The 20,407-nt window shown below is 46.4% G+C and overlaps 2 protein-coding genes across 5 annotated transcripts in view; both read right to left on the bottom strand.

Annotated features, from left to right (window-relative positions):
* Positions 1-1,133: 1,133 nt before the first annotated feature.
* Positions 1,134-5,628, bottom strand: MFAP2 (microfibril associated protein 2). The gene is made up of 8 exons (XM_072113442.1): positions 5,592-5,628; positions 3,900-3,950; positions 3,466-3,492; positions 3,107-3,259; positions 2,990-3,028; positions 2,727-2,814; positions 2,317-2,390; positions 1,134-1,237 (listed from the first exon to the last, which is right to left on the bottom strand). Exons 1-8 carry the CDS (start codon positions 5,626-5,628, stop codon positions 1,134-1,136), a joined length of 573 nt encoding a protein of 190 aa, XP_071969543.1.
* The window catches only part of ATP13A2 (ATPase cation transporting 13A2), a 52,192-nt gene continuing 37,376 nt past the window's right edge, over positions 5,592-20,407 (bottom strand). For 3 of the 4 annotated variants that reach the window (XM_072155285.1, XM_072155281.1, XM_072155284.1), the window contains exons 27-31: positions 18,006-18,157; positions 17,723-17,895; positions 17,471-17,628; positions 12,374-12,492; positions 5,592-5,650 (exon numbers count right to left, since the gene is read on the bottom strand). In XM_072155285.1, the coding sequence (XP_072011386.1) occupies positions 12,462-12,492; positions 17,471-17,628; positions 17,723-17,895; positions 18,006-18,157 (514 nt within the window). In that variant the 3' untranslated portion in view covers positions 5,592-5,650; positions 12,374-12,461. Of the gene's footprint in view, positions 5,651-12,373; positions 12,493-16,186; positions 17,629-17,722; positions 17,896-18,005; positions 18,158-20,407 lie in introns of those variants that run through there. The other variant, XM_072155282.1, reaches the window with a different exon arrangement.

Here is a 20,407-nt window from a genome sequence, read left to right as displayed (position 1 = left end):
TTATTAAAAGCACAAAAATTCCAAGACACGAAAGAAGAAATTTTTAATATAAAGTGAATGTATGTGATGTCATCAGCCGCCGCCATCATTCCACTGCTGCAGGCGGAGGCCTCTGATATGTATGGGTTCTGCAGCACCCAGGGGTCCGGTCCGGTGACTGATCCAGGAGACATTACACCGTCCAGCGAGTAATCATCAGACACCCCACTATCAGTGCACAGTATTTTGGGGTCCGGTGCCTTCACACTTTTTAGATTTACTATTTTTTTTAACTTCAGGGAAACAAGACTTCAAGCCTCAAGTGCAAAAACTACTGCAGGAAACGGCGGAATAGTAAAGGCAGCGATCTGATTGGCTGATCTGGATACGCCACTTCCTGTCTATTCTTGTACTGTGATATCCGCACTGTGAGGCCGACGTCACTCGCCTGTAGGGGTTTTGTTACACTTTGTGCCACTGTGATTATTACTGTGATTTTAAGAAAAAAATAATAAAAGACGATGATAAAGAAAAAAGTGATTTGTGTGTTTAGTGAGAGGTAGTCACAGCCCCGCCCCCCTGTGACATCACTTCATATATAAGTGTGAATCCTCAGCGACATTGGGTAAAATTCTGCATTTTATTTATCTTTTATACAAAACACATTACAAAAAAAAGAAAGTCAAATCCACCCAAAACATGAAGTGGATGGTGATTCGGAGACTACATGAGGGGGGAATGACGGACAGGGGGAGGATGGATGAGGACGTACACTGAGCAGCGGGAGGAGGACATCATACAGTACACAATGACCGCAGCTAAGGTTCCTCAGAACACGGTGACCCGCTCCCGGGGACTGGCCATAGATCCGTCCACTGCTGGAGGAACCAGTCCCGAGCAGAGCAGAGTCAATAGCGATATGACGGGGCAGTGCAGTGTGCTGGGCTGGCTATTATATGGAAAGTACAAGTGGACAGGAGGGCAATAGCCCACAATGCCCTGGCCGGGGCACATACAGTACAATACAGTAAAATATAGGGGGATATAATACTAGCACCTCCCACCCCATCCAGTAATCACACTGACTGCGATTGAGGGTTCAGGGCGCCCTCCGGTGGCGGGTTGCTTCTCCTCTAGGTAGGGCGCATCCTCTCTTAACAGCCTCCGCAGCTCTTGGTGCAGTGCGCCCCCACTGATTGACACAGGCCATTGGATGCCACGACACCGCAGCGGGGGAACTTGTCTCTGCACAGGTCAGCTGCGGGAAGAAGAGAAGGATAGCGCTATTATACCACAGGACAATGGCCACAAATGTACGTTCAAGCAAGATGGTGTCCAACACAACTGAAAATCCGACAATTATTGGGAAATTGCTAACAAACTGCTGTGCTTACAACATGACCCCACTTTCCTTGTAAGGGGTCACCAGATTAAACTCCCAGCCCCCTCAGGTCATGTATGAAATGACCTTTCTAGAGTTCCCTATTTTATGTGAAATCTCACCTGTTTACCTATAATAACCTGCAGAGGTATGTGACAATGAAAGAGATGAGTCATATTTTGTCAAAATGAATCCAGTGTAGAGGCTGAAGGGAGTGTGCAACATCAGACTCCTTATCTACAGTTCCTAGAAACGCTGCTGGTGTCATACTAAAGATAGGAATCTCATCTTTCATCCCTTCAGAATTGTGGTTCTGTGATCTACAGAACTGGAGATACAAACTGTTAAATAAATAAGTGGGAACTGGATTTTCATCTGCAGCTCACATTCCACCTATATCTTTTAACAGTGTTGAGTGGACCAGAACCGCAAAGTTCGGGTTTGTACTGACTTTGTAGGTTCATGTCCCCTGGAAGGTTTGGCATTTAAACACTTTTAAAGACATGAAAGACAACTATGGGCCAGATTTATATTATTACCTGAGGGAGCCGGTAGTTCACTGGGGTAAAATCTGGTGACCCACTAAGGGCGATGTCACACATGGCGTTTTTGGGCCGTTTTTAGTTTTCAGTGCGTTTTCAGATCGTAAAAAACGCATCCGTTTTTTTAAAATGCATGCGTTTTTGTCAGTTTTTAATTGCGCACATTCGGAAAACCGGACAAAAAACGCATGCATTTTTAACGATCTAAAAACGCACTAAAAACGGCCCAAAAGCGCCATGTGTGACATCACCCTAAGAGTGGTCATCCACCATCAGTAGGATAGTGATAAATAGGTCAATGTCGCTGTGATGCAAGGACTTTTGTCCTGGACATTGTAGTCAGTGCATGAGGCAGGACACTGATTCATGGACTGAATGTGAATATATGAGAATATTTGCTGCGGCTGCTCTCACCTCTCAGGAGCTCCTCATGTGCACACACGGTGCGTACACAGATCTCTTTATTGATCACATACATGCGCCGGAGGCTAAAACAACAAAAAAGGGGTCGTTAGGGGCGCAGTCACTCATCCACATTATCAGCCAATCCATAGTGCAGTCCACAAGAGTATAGACACCAGTCCACATGATGGACACTGCAGAGAAAAGCTGTCTGTCCACTCGCTGTATCCTGCGACTATGTCCAAATATTAAAATACCAGTCCATTACAGATCCACCCCTCCAAGGTCCAGCCCCCGCAAAGTACAGCCACCTCTCCAAAAGTCCAGCCCCTGCAGAACACAACCACCCCTCCAAGATCCAGCACCCAGAAGAACACAGCCGCCCTTCCAAGGTCGAGCCCCCGCAGAGCACAGCCACCTACCTGTACAGACAGATGCCATTCAGACACTGCTTGCAGGGTTTGTGGACAGAATACAGGCGGGTGCAGGGATACTGCTCTTCACGACAATCTGTGTGGGAACACAACTCTGTTTAGCACTGGACTCATCGTCATAAGGCAGAACTCTATACAATCTACAACATCTATTTATGTTCTCCCAATAGAGAGGACAGCATAGCGGAGCCTCACAAGCCCTGCCAGTGCCCCTCTGATACACCCCTAACAATCACAGGTGTGACACTTACCGAGGGGTCCAGGTTCTGTCGGTTCTGTCTCATAAGTATCTGAAATAAGACAAGTCTCCAGTCACCACCGACTACATATTACAGAACATTCTCTGGATTTGGGTTTCGTCTTCTTACCAAATGTTGGCACTGGGATGATCTCTTGCTGCGTTTGCTGCTGCTGCTGAGGGACGAATTCAAACTGGTCCAGGACCTGCTGATGATCCGGTTGGGACAGGACATGGAATTCGGTCTGGACATGCTGGTTCGGTTGCTGTACAACAGACTGTTCTGCCGGGAGCCCAAAAAAACTGAATATTAGTAATGTAATACCCATGACATAAAGATCTGATTACTGAAATACAATGGTGAAACATATTGTTCAAAGAGCTTACAATCTAATATCTCCCACCAGCTTATCTGCACATTATATGTATATACAATGGTGTGCACTATCTACAGCAAATCCCTCACATCTAGTCCCTCCGGGCACCTACCATCATAGTCGTAGTAGTAAGGAGCCTCTGAAAAACACAAAAAGAAGAAAAAGAAGTGGCAAAATATTCCCCAACGAACAATCACAGATGCAGCAAGAGACAATATATAGTGTTATACGTATCAAATGCACAGCTCTTGTATCTTCTACTAGATTCATAATCTACAAATCATGATCTCCATTTGCTGTCAGTGAATGGAAACTCAACCACAACTTTTTTTTTTTCAAAGCTGACGGTTCTGTCCAATGTAACCGCATTAAAAAATAAGCCCAGAGTATAGGAGAGGGTTACACTACTGATATCATTGTAACGAACCTTCAGCTGTGCGAAATTAGATCAGGATAATGTTTAATTCATTTTTACTTCAATTCATTGACAGCATGCAAAGATGTATGTATCCAAGGATCCTAGTCTATGCTCTAAGTCATTCTTACCCGTGGGGCCGTCATACTGGGGGCTGATGTCAAATTGTTGAGCTAAATATCCTGCAAATACAATGAATAAAGATTAGTAAGGATCTGTCCTCAAACCCTGCAAGCGATGTCTGAACTGGATCTGTCTATGCAGTTCCGTGGCTGTGATACGTGGTACGGGGCGCTGGTTTTCCCATTACAGAATCCATTTTGTAAGCACAGAATACAACACAATGAATTGTATCATAACTAAATATCCTACACAAACACAAAATACATTCCATAATCACAAAAAAAAAAAATATTCACCCAATTTTGGTAAACACACAATTTTATTTGTTGCCAACACAATAAATTATGTGAATAAATACAAATATTTATGCTTACAGAATCCATTTTTGTGACAAAGAATTAACCTTTGAGGACACCTTTGAATTTTATTAAGTGACATAAACACAGAATTTTATTAAGTGACATAAAATTACATTTTTTTGACATTTTTTTTCATCCGCGTGTAAATTCTCAATTATGTCTTAAAAAAAAAAATTGTGTCACAAAATGATATTCTGTGTGACAAAATCTACCGTAATTTTATGTCGCAAAATGCTATTCTGGGCAATACACATTCTAATCAGGGAAACAGTGTGACAAAGTAACAATGTGCATGATAAAATGGCATTCTGTGCAGCAAAATGCTTTGTTGTAACTTTTTTACTAAAAAAAAATCCATTTTGTGTGATACATAATATCATTCTGTGTCACAAAATGACATTATGTACTACAAAAGCCATTCTGTGCAACAACGTTCTTGTTATGTTTTACAAAATGCAATTCTGTGTGACAAAATTCTATTTCGTTGCCACAAAATGACATTTTACTCTACCAAATGCCATTCTATGCAACAAAAATCTTATTTTCTATTTCTGTACACCAAAATAACGCAAAATAACACAAATTTTGTGTGACAAAATATACCATTCTTTGTAGCAAACCGCTATTCTGTTCCACAAAACTAACTTTTGTACCACAAAAATGAGAAACAATAACATTCTATGCCACAAAATTCCATTCTGTGTGACAAAATGCATCTTGTGAACTTTGTGAGACGAAATTTAATAATTGGTTAATTTTTGGGTGACGAAATCACTTTTGTTTGACAGAATAATTTGTGTTTTGTGCAACAGAACGACATTTTACAGTCAACGATAACTTGTCAACCAGAATGATTTCTCTACACACATCACAAACAGCAAAAGAAACAATATCGAAATATAATTTTTGTGCATTCTGTAAAAAAATCTATTTTTTAGATTTTGTGCAGACAATAAGGATTCGAGTAAAGACAAAACGCATTTTGAGTGGGCCAAACTTTTGATCGATTCTGAATTCTTTAATCAACTGATTTTGTGACACAGAAGACATTTTTGGGTTACAAATTCTTTGTGATCACATAGCGCTGTATACCACAGATGTAGGACTTGATATAGGGGTCTGCGGGCAGTGGCGTAACTTAAAGCTGATGGGCCCCAGTGCAAAGTCTGTGCCAGGCCCCCGACTATAATGTATGGTTCATAGTACTAGTCTTCTCATATGGGAAAGTGAGACCTTATGGGCCCCCAAAGCCTCTTGGGCCCGGTTGCAATCACACTCTCTGCGCCCCCTCAAGTTACGCCCCTGCAGGGTTACTGTACAACGGCTGAGGTCACAACTTACCCTGGACGCAGAAGATGAGGAGACATGTGGCACGCATGGCTGCAGGAAATGTTCTATATCTGCAACAAAGAACCATAGGGAATGGTTAAAAACCGTAAAGACGACCTAGAAGACAGCCGGACAATGGATTACCGGGACCCTGATCCATTTTCTTTCTGCCTAGAACTATAGCACAGACATGAGAAGAGCCCAGAACACTTACCTAACAAGGGTAGATGTTCTCGTAAATGTGTCTCTATCGCCACCTGGTGGAAAGCGGCAGTTCTATTAGTCAAAGTCCGACCTTTTAGACAGGCCACGGGACACAACAAGGCTCTAACCGCTGCACTACAAGGCTGTGAGGGTGATTGAGTAGAGAATTGGTTTAGTTGGGTGAGAGGTTTGTGAATTAGAGGCACAACTTTCTTATGTGCCCTAAGGCCTGTCTAAAGGGCCGGACATTGACTTAGAGGTTTGCCACTGATTGATTTCTAATAGATGGCACTAGTGTTATGGCAGAGCGATTCTGCTTCCACATGAAATATGAAGGACAATGCGCCTTCTGGTCAGAAACTAATAATCTCTGTCACAATAATCAGATTTTCTATAATGGAGCAGTAGGAGTTCCCCTTTAGATGTCATATAGTGAATGCCCAGTATAAAGCGTTGCCAACCTGTGGACCTGTCAGTCTGGATTATAACCCTGGCGCATGACCCGGTGCCCACCGCCCCCCTAATCACTCCAGCTCTTCCATCAGACTCTATTTCTGAGTGTTTGATCAAACATTCAAGAAATCATAATAATGTAACTTCTCATTTTTACCTCCTTTCTAGATCAATGAGAAACCGGGCGACGTGCCCGAGGGCAGAGGGGGTTAATCAGTGCGCACGGCTGCATCTACCAGCGCCCCGCAGAGACGGACTGCGAGGACGCAACACAAGGCACGGTCCGGGCTGTATACCTGTGTGATACATCTCTGGTATATACATGGCCCGGGCTGTATACCTGTGTGATACATCTCTGGTATATACATGGCCCGGGGCTGTATACCTGTGTGATACATCTCTGGTATATACATGGCCGGGGCTGTATACCTGTGTGATACATCTCTGGTATATACATGGCCGGGGCTGTATACCTGTGTGATACATCTCTGGTATATACATGGCTGGGGCTGTATACCTGTGTGATACATCTCTGGTATATACATGGCCGGGGCTGTATACCTGTGTGATACATCTCTGGTATATACATGGCCGGGGCTGTATACCTGTGTGATACATCTCTGGTATATACACGGCCCGGGGCTGTATACCTGTGTGATACATCTCTGGTATATACACGGCCCGGGGCTGTATACCTGTGTGATACATCTCTGGTATATACATGGCCGGGGCTGTATACCTGTGTGATACATCTCTGGTATATACATGGCCGGGGCTGTATACCTGTGTGATACATCTCTGGTATATACATGGCCGGGGCTGTATACCTGTGTGATACATCTCTGGTATATACACGGCCCGGGGCTGTATACCTGTGTGATACATCTCTGGTATATACATGGGGGGGGCTGTATACCTGTGTGATACATCTCTGGTATATACATGGCCGGGGCTGTATACCTGTGTGATACATCTCTGGTATATACATGGGGGGGCTGTATACCTGTGTGATACATCTCTGCTATATACATGGGGGGGGCTGTATACCTGTGTGATACATCTCTGGTATATACATGGCCCGGGGCTGTATACCTGTGTGATACATCTCTGGTATATACATGGGGGGGGGGGGGCTGTATACCTGTGTGATACATCTCTGGTATATACACGGCCCGGGGCTGTATACCTGTGTGATACATCTCTGGTATATACATGGCCCGGGCTGTATACCTGTGTGATACATCTCTGGTATATACACGGCCCGGGGCTGTATACCTGTGTGATACATCTCTGGTATATACACGGCCCGGGGCTGTATACCTGTGTGATACATCTCTGGTATATACACGGCCCGGGGCTGTATACCTGTGTGATACATCTCTGGTATATACATGGCCGGGGCTGTATACCTGTGTGATACATCTCTGCTATATACATGGGGGGGGCTGTATACCTGTGTGATACATCTCTGGTATATACATGGCTGGGGCTGTATACCTGTGTGATACATCTCTGGTATATACATGGCCCGGGCTGTATACCTGTGTGATACATCTCTGGTATATACATGGCCCGGGCTGTATACCTGTGTGATACATCTCTGCTATATACATGGGGGGGGGCTGTATACCTGTGTGATACATCTCTGGTATATACATGGCTGGGGCTGTATACCTGTGTGATACATCTCTGGTATATACATGGCCCGGGCTGTATACCTGTGTGATACATCTCTGGTATATACATGGCCCGGGGCTGTATACCTGTGTGATACATCTCTGGTATATACATGGCCCGGGCTGTATACCTGTGTGATACATCTCTGGTATATACATGGCCCGGGCTGTATACCTGTGTGATACATCTCTGGTATATACATGGCCCGGGCTGTATACCTGTGTGATACATCTCTGCTATATACATGGGGGGGGGCTGTATACCTGTGTGATACATCTCTGGTATATACATGGCTGGGGCTGTATACCTGTGTGATACATCTCTGGTATATACATGGCCCGGGCTGTATACCTGTGTGATACATCTCTGGTATATACATGGCCCGGGCTGTATACCTGTGTGATACATCTCTGGTATATACATGGGGGGGCTGTATACCTGTGTGATACATCTCTGCTATATACATGGGGGGGGCTGTATACCTGTGTGATACATCTCTGGTATATACATGGCTGGGGCTGTATACCTGTGTGATACATCTCTGGTATATACATGGCCCGGGCTGTATGCCTGTGTGATACATCTCTGGTATATACATGGGGGGGGCTGTATACCTGTGTGATACATCTCTGGTATATACATGGGGGGGGCTGTATACCTGTGTGATACATCTCTGGTATATACATGGCCGGGGCTGTATACCTGTGTGATACATCTCTGGTATATACATGGCCGGGGCTGTATACCTGTGTGATACATCTCTGGTATATACATGGCCCGGGCTGTATACCTGTGTGATACATCTCTGGTATATACATGGCCGGGGCTGTATACCTGTGTGATACATCTCTGGTATATACACGGCCCGGGGCTGTATACCTGTGTGATACATCTCTGGTATATACACGGCCCGGGGCTGTATACCTGTGTGATACATCTCTGGTATATACATGGCCCGGGCTGTATACCTGTGTGATACATCTCTGGTATATACATGGCTGGGGCTGTATACCTGTGTGATACATCTCTGGTATATACATGGCCCGGGCTGTATACCTGTGTGATACATCTCTGCTATATACATGGGGGGGGCTGTATACCTGTGTGATACATCTCTGGTATATACATGGCCGGGGCTGTATACCTGTGTGATACATCTCTGGTATATACATGGCCGGGGCTGTATACCTGTGTGATACATCTCTGCTATATACATGGCCGGGGCTGTATACCTGTGTGATACATCTCTGCTATATACATGGGGGGGGGCTGTATACCTGTGTGATACATCTCTGGTATATACATGGCCCGGGGCTGTATACCTGTGTGATACATCTCTGGTATATGCAGGGCTGGGGCTGTATACCTGTGTGATACATCTCTGGTATATACATGGCCCGGGGCTGTATACCTGTGTGATACATCTCTGGTATATACATGGCCCGGGGCTGTATACCTGTGTCATACATCTCTGGTATATACATGGCCGGGGCTGTATACCTGTGTGATACATCTCTGGTATATACATGGCTGGGGCTGTATACCTGTGTCATACATCTCTGGTATATACATGGCCGGGGCTGTATACCTGTGTGATACATCTCTGGTATATACATGGCCGGTGCTGTATACCTGTGTGATACATCTCTGGTATATACATGGCCGGGGCTGTATACCTGTGTGATACATCTCTGGTATATACATGGCCGGGGCTGTATACCTGTGTGATACATCTCTGGTATATACATGGCCGGGGCTGTATACCTGTGTGATACATCTCTGGTATATACATGGCCGGGGCTGTATACCTGTGTGATACATCTCTGCTATATACATGGGGGGGGCTGTATACCTGTGTGATACATCTCTGGTATATACATGGCCGGGGCTGTATACCTGTGTGATACATCTCTGGTATATACATGGCCGGGGCTGTATACCTGTGTGATACATCTCTGGTATATACATGGCCGGGGCTGTATACCTGTGTGATACATCTCTGGTATATACATGGCTGGGGCTGTATACCTGTGTGATACATCTCTGGTATATACATGGCCGGGGCTGTATACCTGTGTGATACATCTCTGGTATATACATGGCTGGGGCTGTATACCTGTATCACCTGAGGTTTATACTCTCTGTCACTAAATGTATAATCTAACAAAGAAGGAATTTTCCCCCCAAGAGCTTACACTCTAACCGTCTCCTTTCCGCTCAGTGTAGACATAACACGATCCTGTGTCGGGAATGTGAGAAGTTTGTGTTATTATCCGGGAAGTTCAGAGGATTTTGGAGAAAAGCCAAATCCTGTCTGCAGCCCCCACAACACAGCGAGTCCAGACAAGACCCCAGACCGGTCATGGTCAGAGCCATCCCCAAGGAGTGAGGTATCCGGAGCCACAGACCAGGGATGAGGGAACACGAGGTACACGGCGGGGACACGGCCAAGATATACACAACATGGCGACAATACAACTGCACAGCGCAGTCACGTGATCACATTTTGGGCCTCATTTCATTGTGAAAGGTTCCAGTAACAGAATGAAATTGTAACCTTCCCCTCTGGGGGTCACGTGCGGGCGCTGGTACCATGTCGCTGACAGGTAGACGCTGCCTACATCACATTTTCCACATTCGCTGCCAGACTCTGGGGGTTCTCGGGTCCAGACTACAAGGGTCTACGTGACCAGAGCCGCCAGGATTACATCATCATAGCGGAAGAAAAGATGGCGGCAATGACTGCTACAAAAGTGACCCGACCTCTGATGGGGGCAGCGTAACCCTCAAAGTGCCCCAACCCTGGACTCTTCTTATCTGAGACACAATCCGAAGGCTTCCCCCGCAATCACATGTTGAGGTGCGTTTCTCTCATGATGACGTTACCTCTACATGTGAGGTACATATTTGAGCCTAAACATGTGATAATATGAATAAGGGTGATGGCACCCGTTTTTTGAAAACGCATCCGGTTTCGGCCCGTTTTAATGAAGATAATTGGTAAAACCTGTCGAAAACTGATGCGTTTTTTAACGGACTTGCTTAAAAACGGACCAAAAACGGGTTCAAAACGCCACGTGTGGCATCACCCTAAGGCCTAAAGAGTCAGGAGTGTCATGTGACCTCCTAGGACTTTGCCGATTGGTAGAAAGTTCCCTAGGACGGGTCACTTGAACCCACCAGGAATCCATTACACTGGGGAGGACTGTAACACCACTGCGGGTCCTCACACAAGACCACCAGGGAAGGGGGGGAGGGGGGTCTCTGACAGAACAGGGGCCACATCGGGCCATAAGTTAGAGCATAGATCCCTTATGATCTACTTAGTGCCCAGCAAAAATCCAATCACTCGACAGGTGCCCATGTGGTGGCAGAGCTTCCTATGATTGTCAGCTCTTGGGCCCACCTTCTCACATTTACTTTATACAGTTGTCCTTGTCACAACATTAGACATTTGCCGTAACCAAAAGGTCCTGACAGCTGCTCCTGAGGCAACGTCCTAAAGAGCAACTGCGACCTGGTGCAAGGTGACGTCCAGCTGTAAAAGTGATCACCCCCCCCCCCCCCCTCAGTCCCTACTCCCCTCCTGAAATAGAGGAAGCCTTTGTTCCCTTCATTTTGTGGTTCATACAGGATGGAAACATCTGGGATTCATCAGCAAACCCCCCTCTAACCCACCCCATCCAAAATACAGGACAGCCCCCCCCCCAGGGGCCACTCCCAGCCCCCCCCCCCCCCCCCCAAATCCCTTTTATACATTTCCAGCTGTGAACAAGGGGGACAAAAGGCAAAAAAAAACTAGACAAAGTTTAGAACTTGGCAGCAGATCAGGAAGACAAAGTCTAATTAAATGAGCCGCCGGGGCTGGAGGGGAGAGGGCCCCCCATCATCACCCCAGGCCTGTGCCGGGACCCCCCATTACATTACCATGCTTGTAAAAGTGGGGTGTCCCATAAAACATAAACCATAACAATACAAGTGAAGCCCACCGACATCAGACATCTGGGGGCGGATAGATTGTCTCAAGGTGGGATTAACCCTTTATCACCTGGCCATGCGGGGAGCACTGTGCCCTAATAATACAATAACGTAACCAATGGAATTCCCCACAATGCACTGGTGTGACACTAAGGGGTTAAGTGACATATCAATATTATCAGCGGAAGAATAAAGTCACTTTATCAGTGAATAATTAATGAGGATGCAGATGAGGGGGTGTGGCCAGACAGAAATTGTTACTATGTGGCACGGAATGTTTGTTTCAGGGAAAGTTGATACATTTTTGTTACAAGAATCTTTCAATGAACTTAGAAATCTCATCAAGTAGAAATGAATGAACCCCCAGTCTGGAGGAGAACCCCCCCCCCCCCCAACAATCGTGGTATAGTTTATAGTTGTAGAATGTGGGGGGTCCTAGTCTAGGGTGGGGGTCCCAAAGAATGATGGGTGCAGGGTCTTACCACAGTGTTAAGCTGAAGGCTCCCGACTGTCTCTTCTGTCTTGCAGTCTCTTGCTGTCTTCTGGAGGCTCTCACAAGGGGACAAATCCCTACATCCAGCCTGAGCTGCTCCGCTGGGTCCTAAAGAAACAGGATGAGGTTACAGCATCAGCTCCTGACTCCCTCTGTGCTGCAAATCCAGCATTAACCATTCAGCTGCCAATGGGACACTGCAGGATCCCTACTGATTTATTATGCAGATTATTCAATTTCTCTGACCTCTCTCACTCCTTTCTGCAGGGTATTGCACCACTGACCTCTCTAGAAATATGCAGAGCATTTCTACCTCCTGACTGATACATAGTAATAGTGACCTCACTATTGCAGGACATTGCTCCCAAGAGACCCACAGTGATATATTCTGCAGATTATTACACCACTCACCTCTGCAGAGCATTTTTCTGCCCCCCCTTCTCACTGATACAGGGGATATTCCGCTGCAGATTATTGCACCATTGAGCTCTCGAAATCTTAGATACATAGTGCAGATTATTGCACCACTAGCCTCTGCGAAATATTGCCCTGTCCACTCTACTCCATAGTGACAGATATATTCTGCAGACTATTACACCACTGTCTTCTTTAGAAATCTGCAGAATATTTCATCACTGACCCCCTTCTCACTGATAGAGGTGATATTCCGCTGCAGACTATTGCACCATTGATCACTTGAAAGATACATAGTGCAGATTATTTCAACACTATCCTCTGCCAAATATTGCTCTGTCCACTCTACTTCATAGTGACAGATGGTGATATATATTGTGCAGATTATTACACCACTTAGAAATCTGCAGGTCATTTCTTGGTCCTCCCTGCCTCACTGATAAATTAAATATTGTCTGCAGATTATCACTCCCCTGACCTGCTAAGGATCTGCTGCTTTCTATGTAATCTCCATGTGCTGACAGATCTATAGTGATGGATTCTGCAGAATATTTCACCACCGAGAAACATTCTCTGCCCCCTTTACCTCCTCACTGATGCATGAGGTCATTGCTGCAGACTATTACACCTCTGACCACTCTAGAGGTCAGTAGAGCATCGCTCCATCGTCTCCCAACAGATGATATATCCTGCAGAACATTGCACCAATAGTTCAGTGATAGGTTTATAGACATACATTGTGTGAGGTCAAACCTTTCTCCTCCACCTGGTTCCATCCTGACACCTCATTACTACCCCCATCATCTGCCCTCTCCTGCAGTCTTCACACCCCATTAGCCCCTCCACACGTCACAGAGAGGCCTGGAGTTTATAGTATTATAATAAACACTTCACCTCCTTCTGCCAGGACATTGTGTCCAGTGTGGAGAATTTTGGATCCTCATCTCAATGATGTTTACAAGATGCAAACACTTCTGTAAACTGTGACCAGGATAAAAGTTAGAAGACCAGATGCTGCGACCCCTGGGGGATAATTACACGAGGGGCCCCCAGGATCGGAAACTGATGTCTGGATAAAATACAGCAACATAAGAAAACTGCAGAGATCTTTGTGAGGTCTTATCTTTAAAGAGAGCAGTGACTACCTCTCACACATGATATACAGGCAGGGGGCGGGGATGTGACTACCTCTCACACATGATATACAGGCAGGGGGCGGGGCTGTGACTACCTCTCACACATGATAAACAGGCAGGGGGCGGGGCTGTGACTACCTCTCACACATGATATACAGGCAGGGGGCGGGGATGTGACTACCTCTCACACATGATATACAGGCAGGGGGCGGGGCTGTGACTACCTCTCACACAGGATATACAGGCAGGGGGCGGGGCTGTGACTACCTCTCACACATGATATACAGGCAGGGGGCAGGGCTGTGACTACCTCTCACACATGATATACAGGCAGGGGGCGGGGCTGTGACTACCTCTCACACAGGATATACAGGCAGGGGGCGGGGCTATGACTACCTCTCACACAGGATATACAGGCAGGGGGCGGGGCTGTAACTACCTCTCACACAGGATATACAGGCAGGGGGCGGGGCTGTGACTACCTCTCACACAGGATATACAGGCAGGGGGCGGGGCTGTGACTACCTCTCACACATGATATACAGGCAGGGGGCAGGGCTGTGACTACCTCTCACACATGATATACAGGCAGGGGGCGGGGCTGTGACTACCTCTCACACATGATATACAGGCAGGGGGCGGGGCTGTGACTACCTCTCACACAGGATATACAGACAGGAGGCGGGGCTGTGACTACCTCTCACACAGGATATACAGGCAGGGGGCGGGGCTGTGACTACCTCTCACACATGATATACAGGCAGGGGGCAGGGCTGTGACTACCTCTCACACATGATATACAGGCAGGGGGCGGGGCTGTGACTACCTCTCACACAGGATATACAGGCAGGGGGCGGGGCTATGACTACCTCTCACACAGGATATACAGGCAGGGGGCGGGGCTGTAACTACCTCTCACACAGGATATACAGGCAGGGGGCGGGGCTGTGACTACCTCTCACACAGGATATACAGGCAGGGGGCGGGGCTGTGACTACCTCTCACACATGATATACAGGCAGGGGGCAGGGCTGTGACTACCTCTCACACATGATATACAGGCAGGGGGCGGGGCTGTGACGACCTCTCACACATGATATACAGGCAGGGGGCGGGGCTGTGACTACCTCTCACACAGGATATACAGGCAGGGGGCGGGCCTGTAACTACCTCTCACACAGGATACATAGGTAGGTTGTCAGTAGTAATTGATGTTACAGTAAACAGCCCCCGTGTCTTGGGCATGATCAGGACGACTTCCCCCCTTTTCCTGGAATCCGCTCCTGCTGTATCAGCACATGTTAGAACGTGTCTGACTGCTGCAGGATTCCAGAGCGGTGACTACTATGACGTCTCCAGCACCAGGAGAATGAAACAACTAACAAATCCAGGAACATCCGGGTTCCATCAATCTGGGGCTCAACCACCACATCGGGGAGGAGAGAAAATAAACCAATTACCAATTCATCCCTTTAATTCTAAATTTGCAGGTTCTCATTTGTATATCTGTACATGTAGCCTGCAGGGTAAAGGATGGAGGATTTCCATGTTCCCTACGGCAACATACACTCTGCCATGGAATGTAATACAAATTGATACAATATATCAATTATTTACATTGTAAACAAGTTCCATACAGAAATCCACGCTTCCGCCTAAATTAGGGAATGGATTTCTAAAAACAGATCTCCTCAGTGACAACTTATGTGACGTCTTAATTTCTTTTAGGGTCAAGCGATCTCATCCCAGCACACAGGAGGAGGGTAGCACTTTATAGCTGGTACTTGTCAGGTGACGGCTGCCCTAAGGGGTTTCCTCTCTAAATACACAGTAAATATCATGACATCATCAGCTCCGACAGACAGGGGGATGGGGTGTAGTGCTGTGCCCTTAAAGGGGACGCAGAGGAATAGAAAAAGTATTGCCTCCTTTTATTTGAAAACCGCTCCACACCTGTCCATGGCTTGTGTTGGGTATTGCAGATCAGCCCTATGGTAGTCAATGAGGCCAAGATGCAATACCATACACAACCTGTGGATGGGAGAAGCGCTGTTTTTAGGTGAATTCTGAATCTCCTTTAATTTACTTGCTTGTTACAGCTCCACCTTCTGTTTGTTAGATATAGAGATTGGTTCTAAAAAATTTCTAATAAGGAACAAGAGGCTGTCTACATTTTTCACCATTCAGCGCCACCTAGTGGCAGGTTTGTAGATTGGAAAATTGGAACCAGAATACACCAGACGCTGAGTCAGGAGGGTATAAAATACAGGTTTAATAGCCGCACAGTATTCCATCCTCAATAACTTCACCGGAAAATACTATTTCATATAATATTCTATTCCATAGGTAATATTTGGTTTCTATGAAAAAGGCCACAAAGTCATAAAAGGACATGAATGTCTACATGTCGGACACTGTATAAAATGATCAGAGGGTCCAATGGGCAGGATTATCCTTCAATCGCGGAGCCTGAAAACCAGATTTGGATGGAAAATTCAGAGGCATTAACGGCAGTAGTACATATCACCCATAGGGGGCAGGCTAAAAAGCGATTTGCATTGCAAAGGGTAAAATCTACCGTATGCTAGTTTCTATGGGGTCGCAGGGGTTTCCTGGACAGAGTTCACATAAGGTCAGACACGCACAACACTGATCCTTTGCTATGGGTCACTTGAGGTGGTGGCCGGTCCCCAGTGTATGGGTCACATCACAGATTTCATCTTGTCTTCAGGAAACATCTCACAGTATATATACACAAAGAAAAACTCTGCACAGAGTGACTAAGGTGCGTTATTTTTTTGTGTGGGGGGGCAAGAAAAACTCCCCCCCAAAATAACAAGAACATGCTAAAGCTAAAAGAACAAATATAAAGTAACAGAAATAAATTAAAAATGGCTGCCGCACAGGGGTAGGGGGCGCAGCAGTCTGTGGCGGGTCATGGCACCTTCCAGTGTAATTTGCAGGGTCCTGTCCTGGGAGATGGATCATCTGCAGAACGGACATTTTCCCTGAGAAGCGAGGAGACCGTGGAAGTTTGCGAATGGAGTTGGAAATTGGCTAAAATACAATTCCCTGATGTCAACAGGGATCCAGTATATTCTACAACACGTCCCTGCAGGAGCATGTGACTATATACTGCGATTCTGAGACAGAAGGGGGTTGTAATTTAACCAGTTTCCAATATATCCTGGATGTAGTCCGGGAATGGAGCTACCCTTGAAATCTCAGCACACATTCCCTATAATGCTGCCCGGTGCTTCGCTCTTGTATGGAGCAGATTAGTAGTGACAAGCTCAGTGTAGCGGACGACTTTCAGCACCAGTCATAGTGGATCTGGACATGGACCAGCCTCCTCTATCACATCAATGGATTGAGGCATCCAGCTCCAGAGAGAGATCAGCCGAATATGACTGCACCGGGGAGTTATTACCAGGTGAGGTGCTCTATCCCAGGAGGGTTTATTACTCTTCTCCAGGTTTGGGGCTTCCACCCAGTAACAAGTTCATATACAAAGGACCTCCCCATATTCCTGCTACCTGGAGTGCTTGGAGTGACTTGGATACAGAGTCTGGTTAATGGGGGGCCAGGAGTGCTGCCCCTTAAGTTGTTGCTCCAGTTTTTTGTAAAGTTTTTTGGGTTCCTTCTTTTTTCGCAGTTTCCTCAAGCAGCTTAAATATCCATGGTCCAGGGCAGTCTGGAATATAGAAGGGAAATTAAGACACACACAGTCGGATCAATGAGATGGATAGGAATACATCTCTTATGGCTGTGCCCCCAGTATCACTCACCTCCACAATGAAAGCAGCGATGAAATTCACCGCTACAATTCCGATTAACACAAACTTGAAGTTGAAGTCGCTGATCAGTTTCAGCTGCAGGATGGACAACATGAAGGTCAGGGGGTAGATCGTGATCCAGAGCATCAAGGCGAGAAGCAGGAGGAGGGCGATGAGCAACAGAACTGAAGGGGAAAAGGTCACAGGTCAGAGAGGTCAACACCCGGGTCACTGCACGGTCCAAAGGATTGTCGGACATCAGGAACAGGACCTTGGGAAATAAGAAACTACTCACCATTGGTATACAAAGGCTTCCGGAAGGGATATCCCTTAGAGAGGACGACACCGAGAATCAGGTACTGGAACCCGGATACAGAGAAGATGGCAGTGTTCTCATAATTTGGCAGGTTTTGGGGAATTGTGCTGGTTGTATTAACTGGGACGAACCTGTGAGTGGAAAATAAACTTACTGGCAAAAAATAACAGTAACAGTAATGTCAGTTACCGTCTGATAATCTACCACTAGATGGCAGCAGAGCCACCTATCATTGGGAGGGTGGTAGTAGCATGTCATACAGCAGGGTTATTATCAGCCTATCATTGGGAGGGTGGTAGTAGCAGATCCTACAGCAGGGTTATTATCAGCCCATCATTGGGAGGGTGGTAGTAGCAGATCCTACAGCAGGGTTATTATCAGCCCATCATTGGGAGGGTGGTAGTAGCATGTCATACAGCAGGGTTATTATCAGCCTATCATTGGGAGGGTGGTAGTAGCAGATCCTACAGCAGGGTTATTATCAGCCTATCATTGGGAGGGTGGTAGTAGCATGTCATACAGCAGGGTTATTATCAGCCTATCATTGGGAGGGTGGTAGTAGCAGATCCTACAGCAGGGTTATTATCAGCCCATCATTGGGAGGGTGGTAGTAGCATGTCATACAGCAGGGTTATTATCAGCCTATGAATGAGAGGGTGGTAGTAGCATGTCATACAGCAGGGTTATTATCAGCCTATCATTGGGAGGGTGGTAGTAGCATGTCATACAGCAGGGTTATTATCAGCCTATCATTGGGAGGGTGGTAGTAGCATGTCATACAGCAGGGTTATTATCAGCCTATCATTGGGAGGGTGGTAGTAGCATGTCATACAGCAGGGTTATTATCAGCCTATCATTGGGAGGGTGGTAGTAGCATGTCATACAGCAGGGTTATTATCAGTCTATCATTGGGAGGGTGGTAGTAGCAGCTCCTACAGCAGGGTTATTATCAGCCCATCATTGGGAGGGTGGTAGTAGCATGTCATACAGCAGGGTTATTATCAGCCTATCATTGGGAGGGTGGTAGTAGCATGTCCTACAGCAGGGTTATTATCAGTCCATCATTGGGAGGGTGGTAGTAGCATGTCATACAGCAGGGTTATTATCAGCCTATCATTGGGAGGGTGGTAGTAGCATGTCATACAGCAGAGTTATTATCAGCCTATCATTGGGAGGGTGGTAGTAGCATGTCCTACAGCAGGGTAATTATCAGCCTATGAATGAGAGGGTGGTAGTAGCAGCTCCTACAGCAGGGTTATTATCAGCCCATCATTGGGAGGGTAGTAGTAGCATGTCATACAGCAGGGTTATTATCAGCCTATCATTGGGAGGGTGGTAGTAGCAGATCCTACAGCAGGGTTATTATCAGCCTATCATTGGGAGGGTGGTAGTAGCATGTCATACAGCAGGGTTATTATCAGCCTATCATTGGGAGGGGGGTAGTAGCATGTCATACAGCAGGGTTATTATCAGCCTATCATTGGGAGGGGGGTAGTAGCATGTCATACAGCAGGGTTATTATCAGCCTATCATTGGGAGGGTGGTAGTAGCATGTCATACAGCAGGGTTATTATCTGCCTATCATTGGGAGGGTGGTAGTAGCATGTCATACAGCAGGGTTATTATCAGCCTATCATTGGGAGGGGGGTAGTAGCATGTCATACAGCAGGGTTATTATCAGCCTATCATTGGGAGGGTGGTAGTAGCATGTCATACAGCAGGGTTATTATCTGCCTATCATTGGGAGGGTGGTAGTAGCATGTCATACAGCAGGGTTATTATCAGCCTATCATTGGGAGGGTAGTAGTAGCATGTCATACAGCAGGGTTATTATCAGCCTATCATTGGGAGGGTGGTAGTAGCAGATCCTACAGCAGGGTTATTATCAGCCTATCATTGGGAGGGTGGTAGTAGCAGATCCTACAGCAGGGTTATTATCAGCCCATCATTGGGAGGGTGGTAGTAGCATGTCCTACAGCAGGGTTATTATCAGCCTATGAATGAGAGGGTGGTAGTAGCAGATCCTACAGCAGGGTTATTATCAGCCTATCATTGGGAGGGTGGTAGTAGCATGTCATACAGCAGGGTTATTATCAGCCCATCATTGGGAGGGTGGTAGTAGCATGTCATACAGCAGGGTTATTATCAGCCTATCATTGGGAGGGTGGTAGTAGCATGTCATACAGCAGGGTTATTATCAGCCCATCATTGGGAGGGTGGTAGTAGCATGTCATACAGCAGGGTTATTATCAGCCTATCATTGGGAGGGTGGAAGTAGCATGTCATACAGCAGGGTTATTATCAGCCTATCATTGGGAGGGTGGTAGTAGCATGTCATACAGCAGAGTTATTATCAGCCTATGAATGAGAGGGTGGTAGTA

Source organism: Engystomops pustulosus, chromosome 6, assembly GCF_040894005.1.
Source record: "Engystomops pustulosus chromosome 6, aEngPut4.maternal, whole genome shotgun sequence".
Taxonomy (NCBI): Eukaryota; Metazoa; Chordata; class Amphibia; order Anura; family Leptodactylidae; genus Engystomops; species Engystomops pustulosus.
Note: the sequence above shows the minus strand (reverse complement) of the source record. Positions and strands in the feature narration are given on the sequence as shown.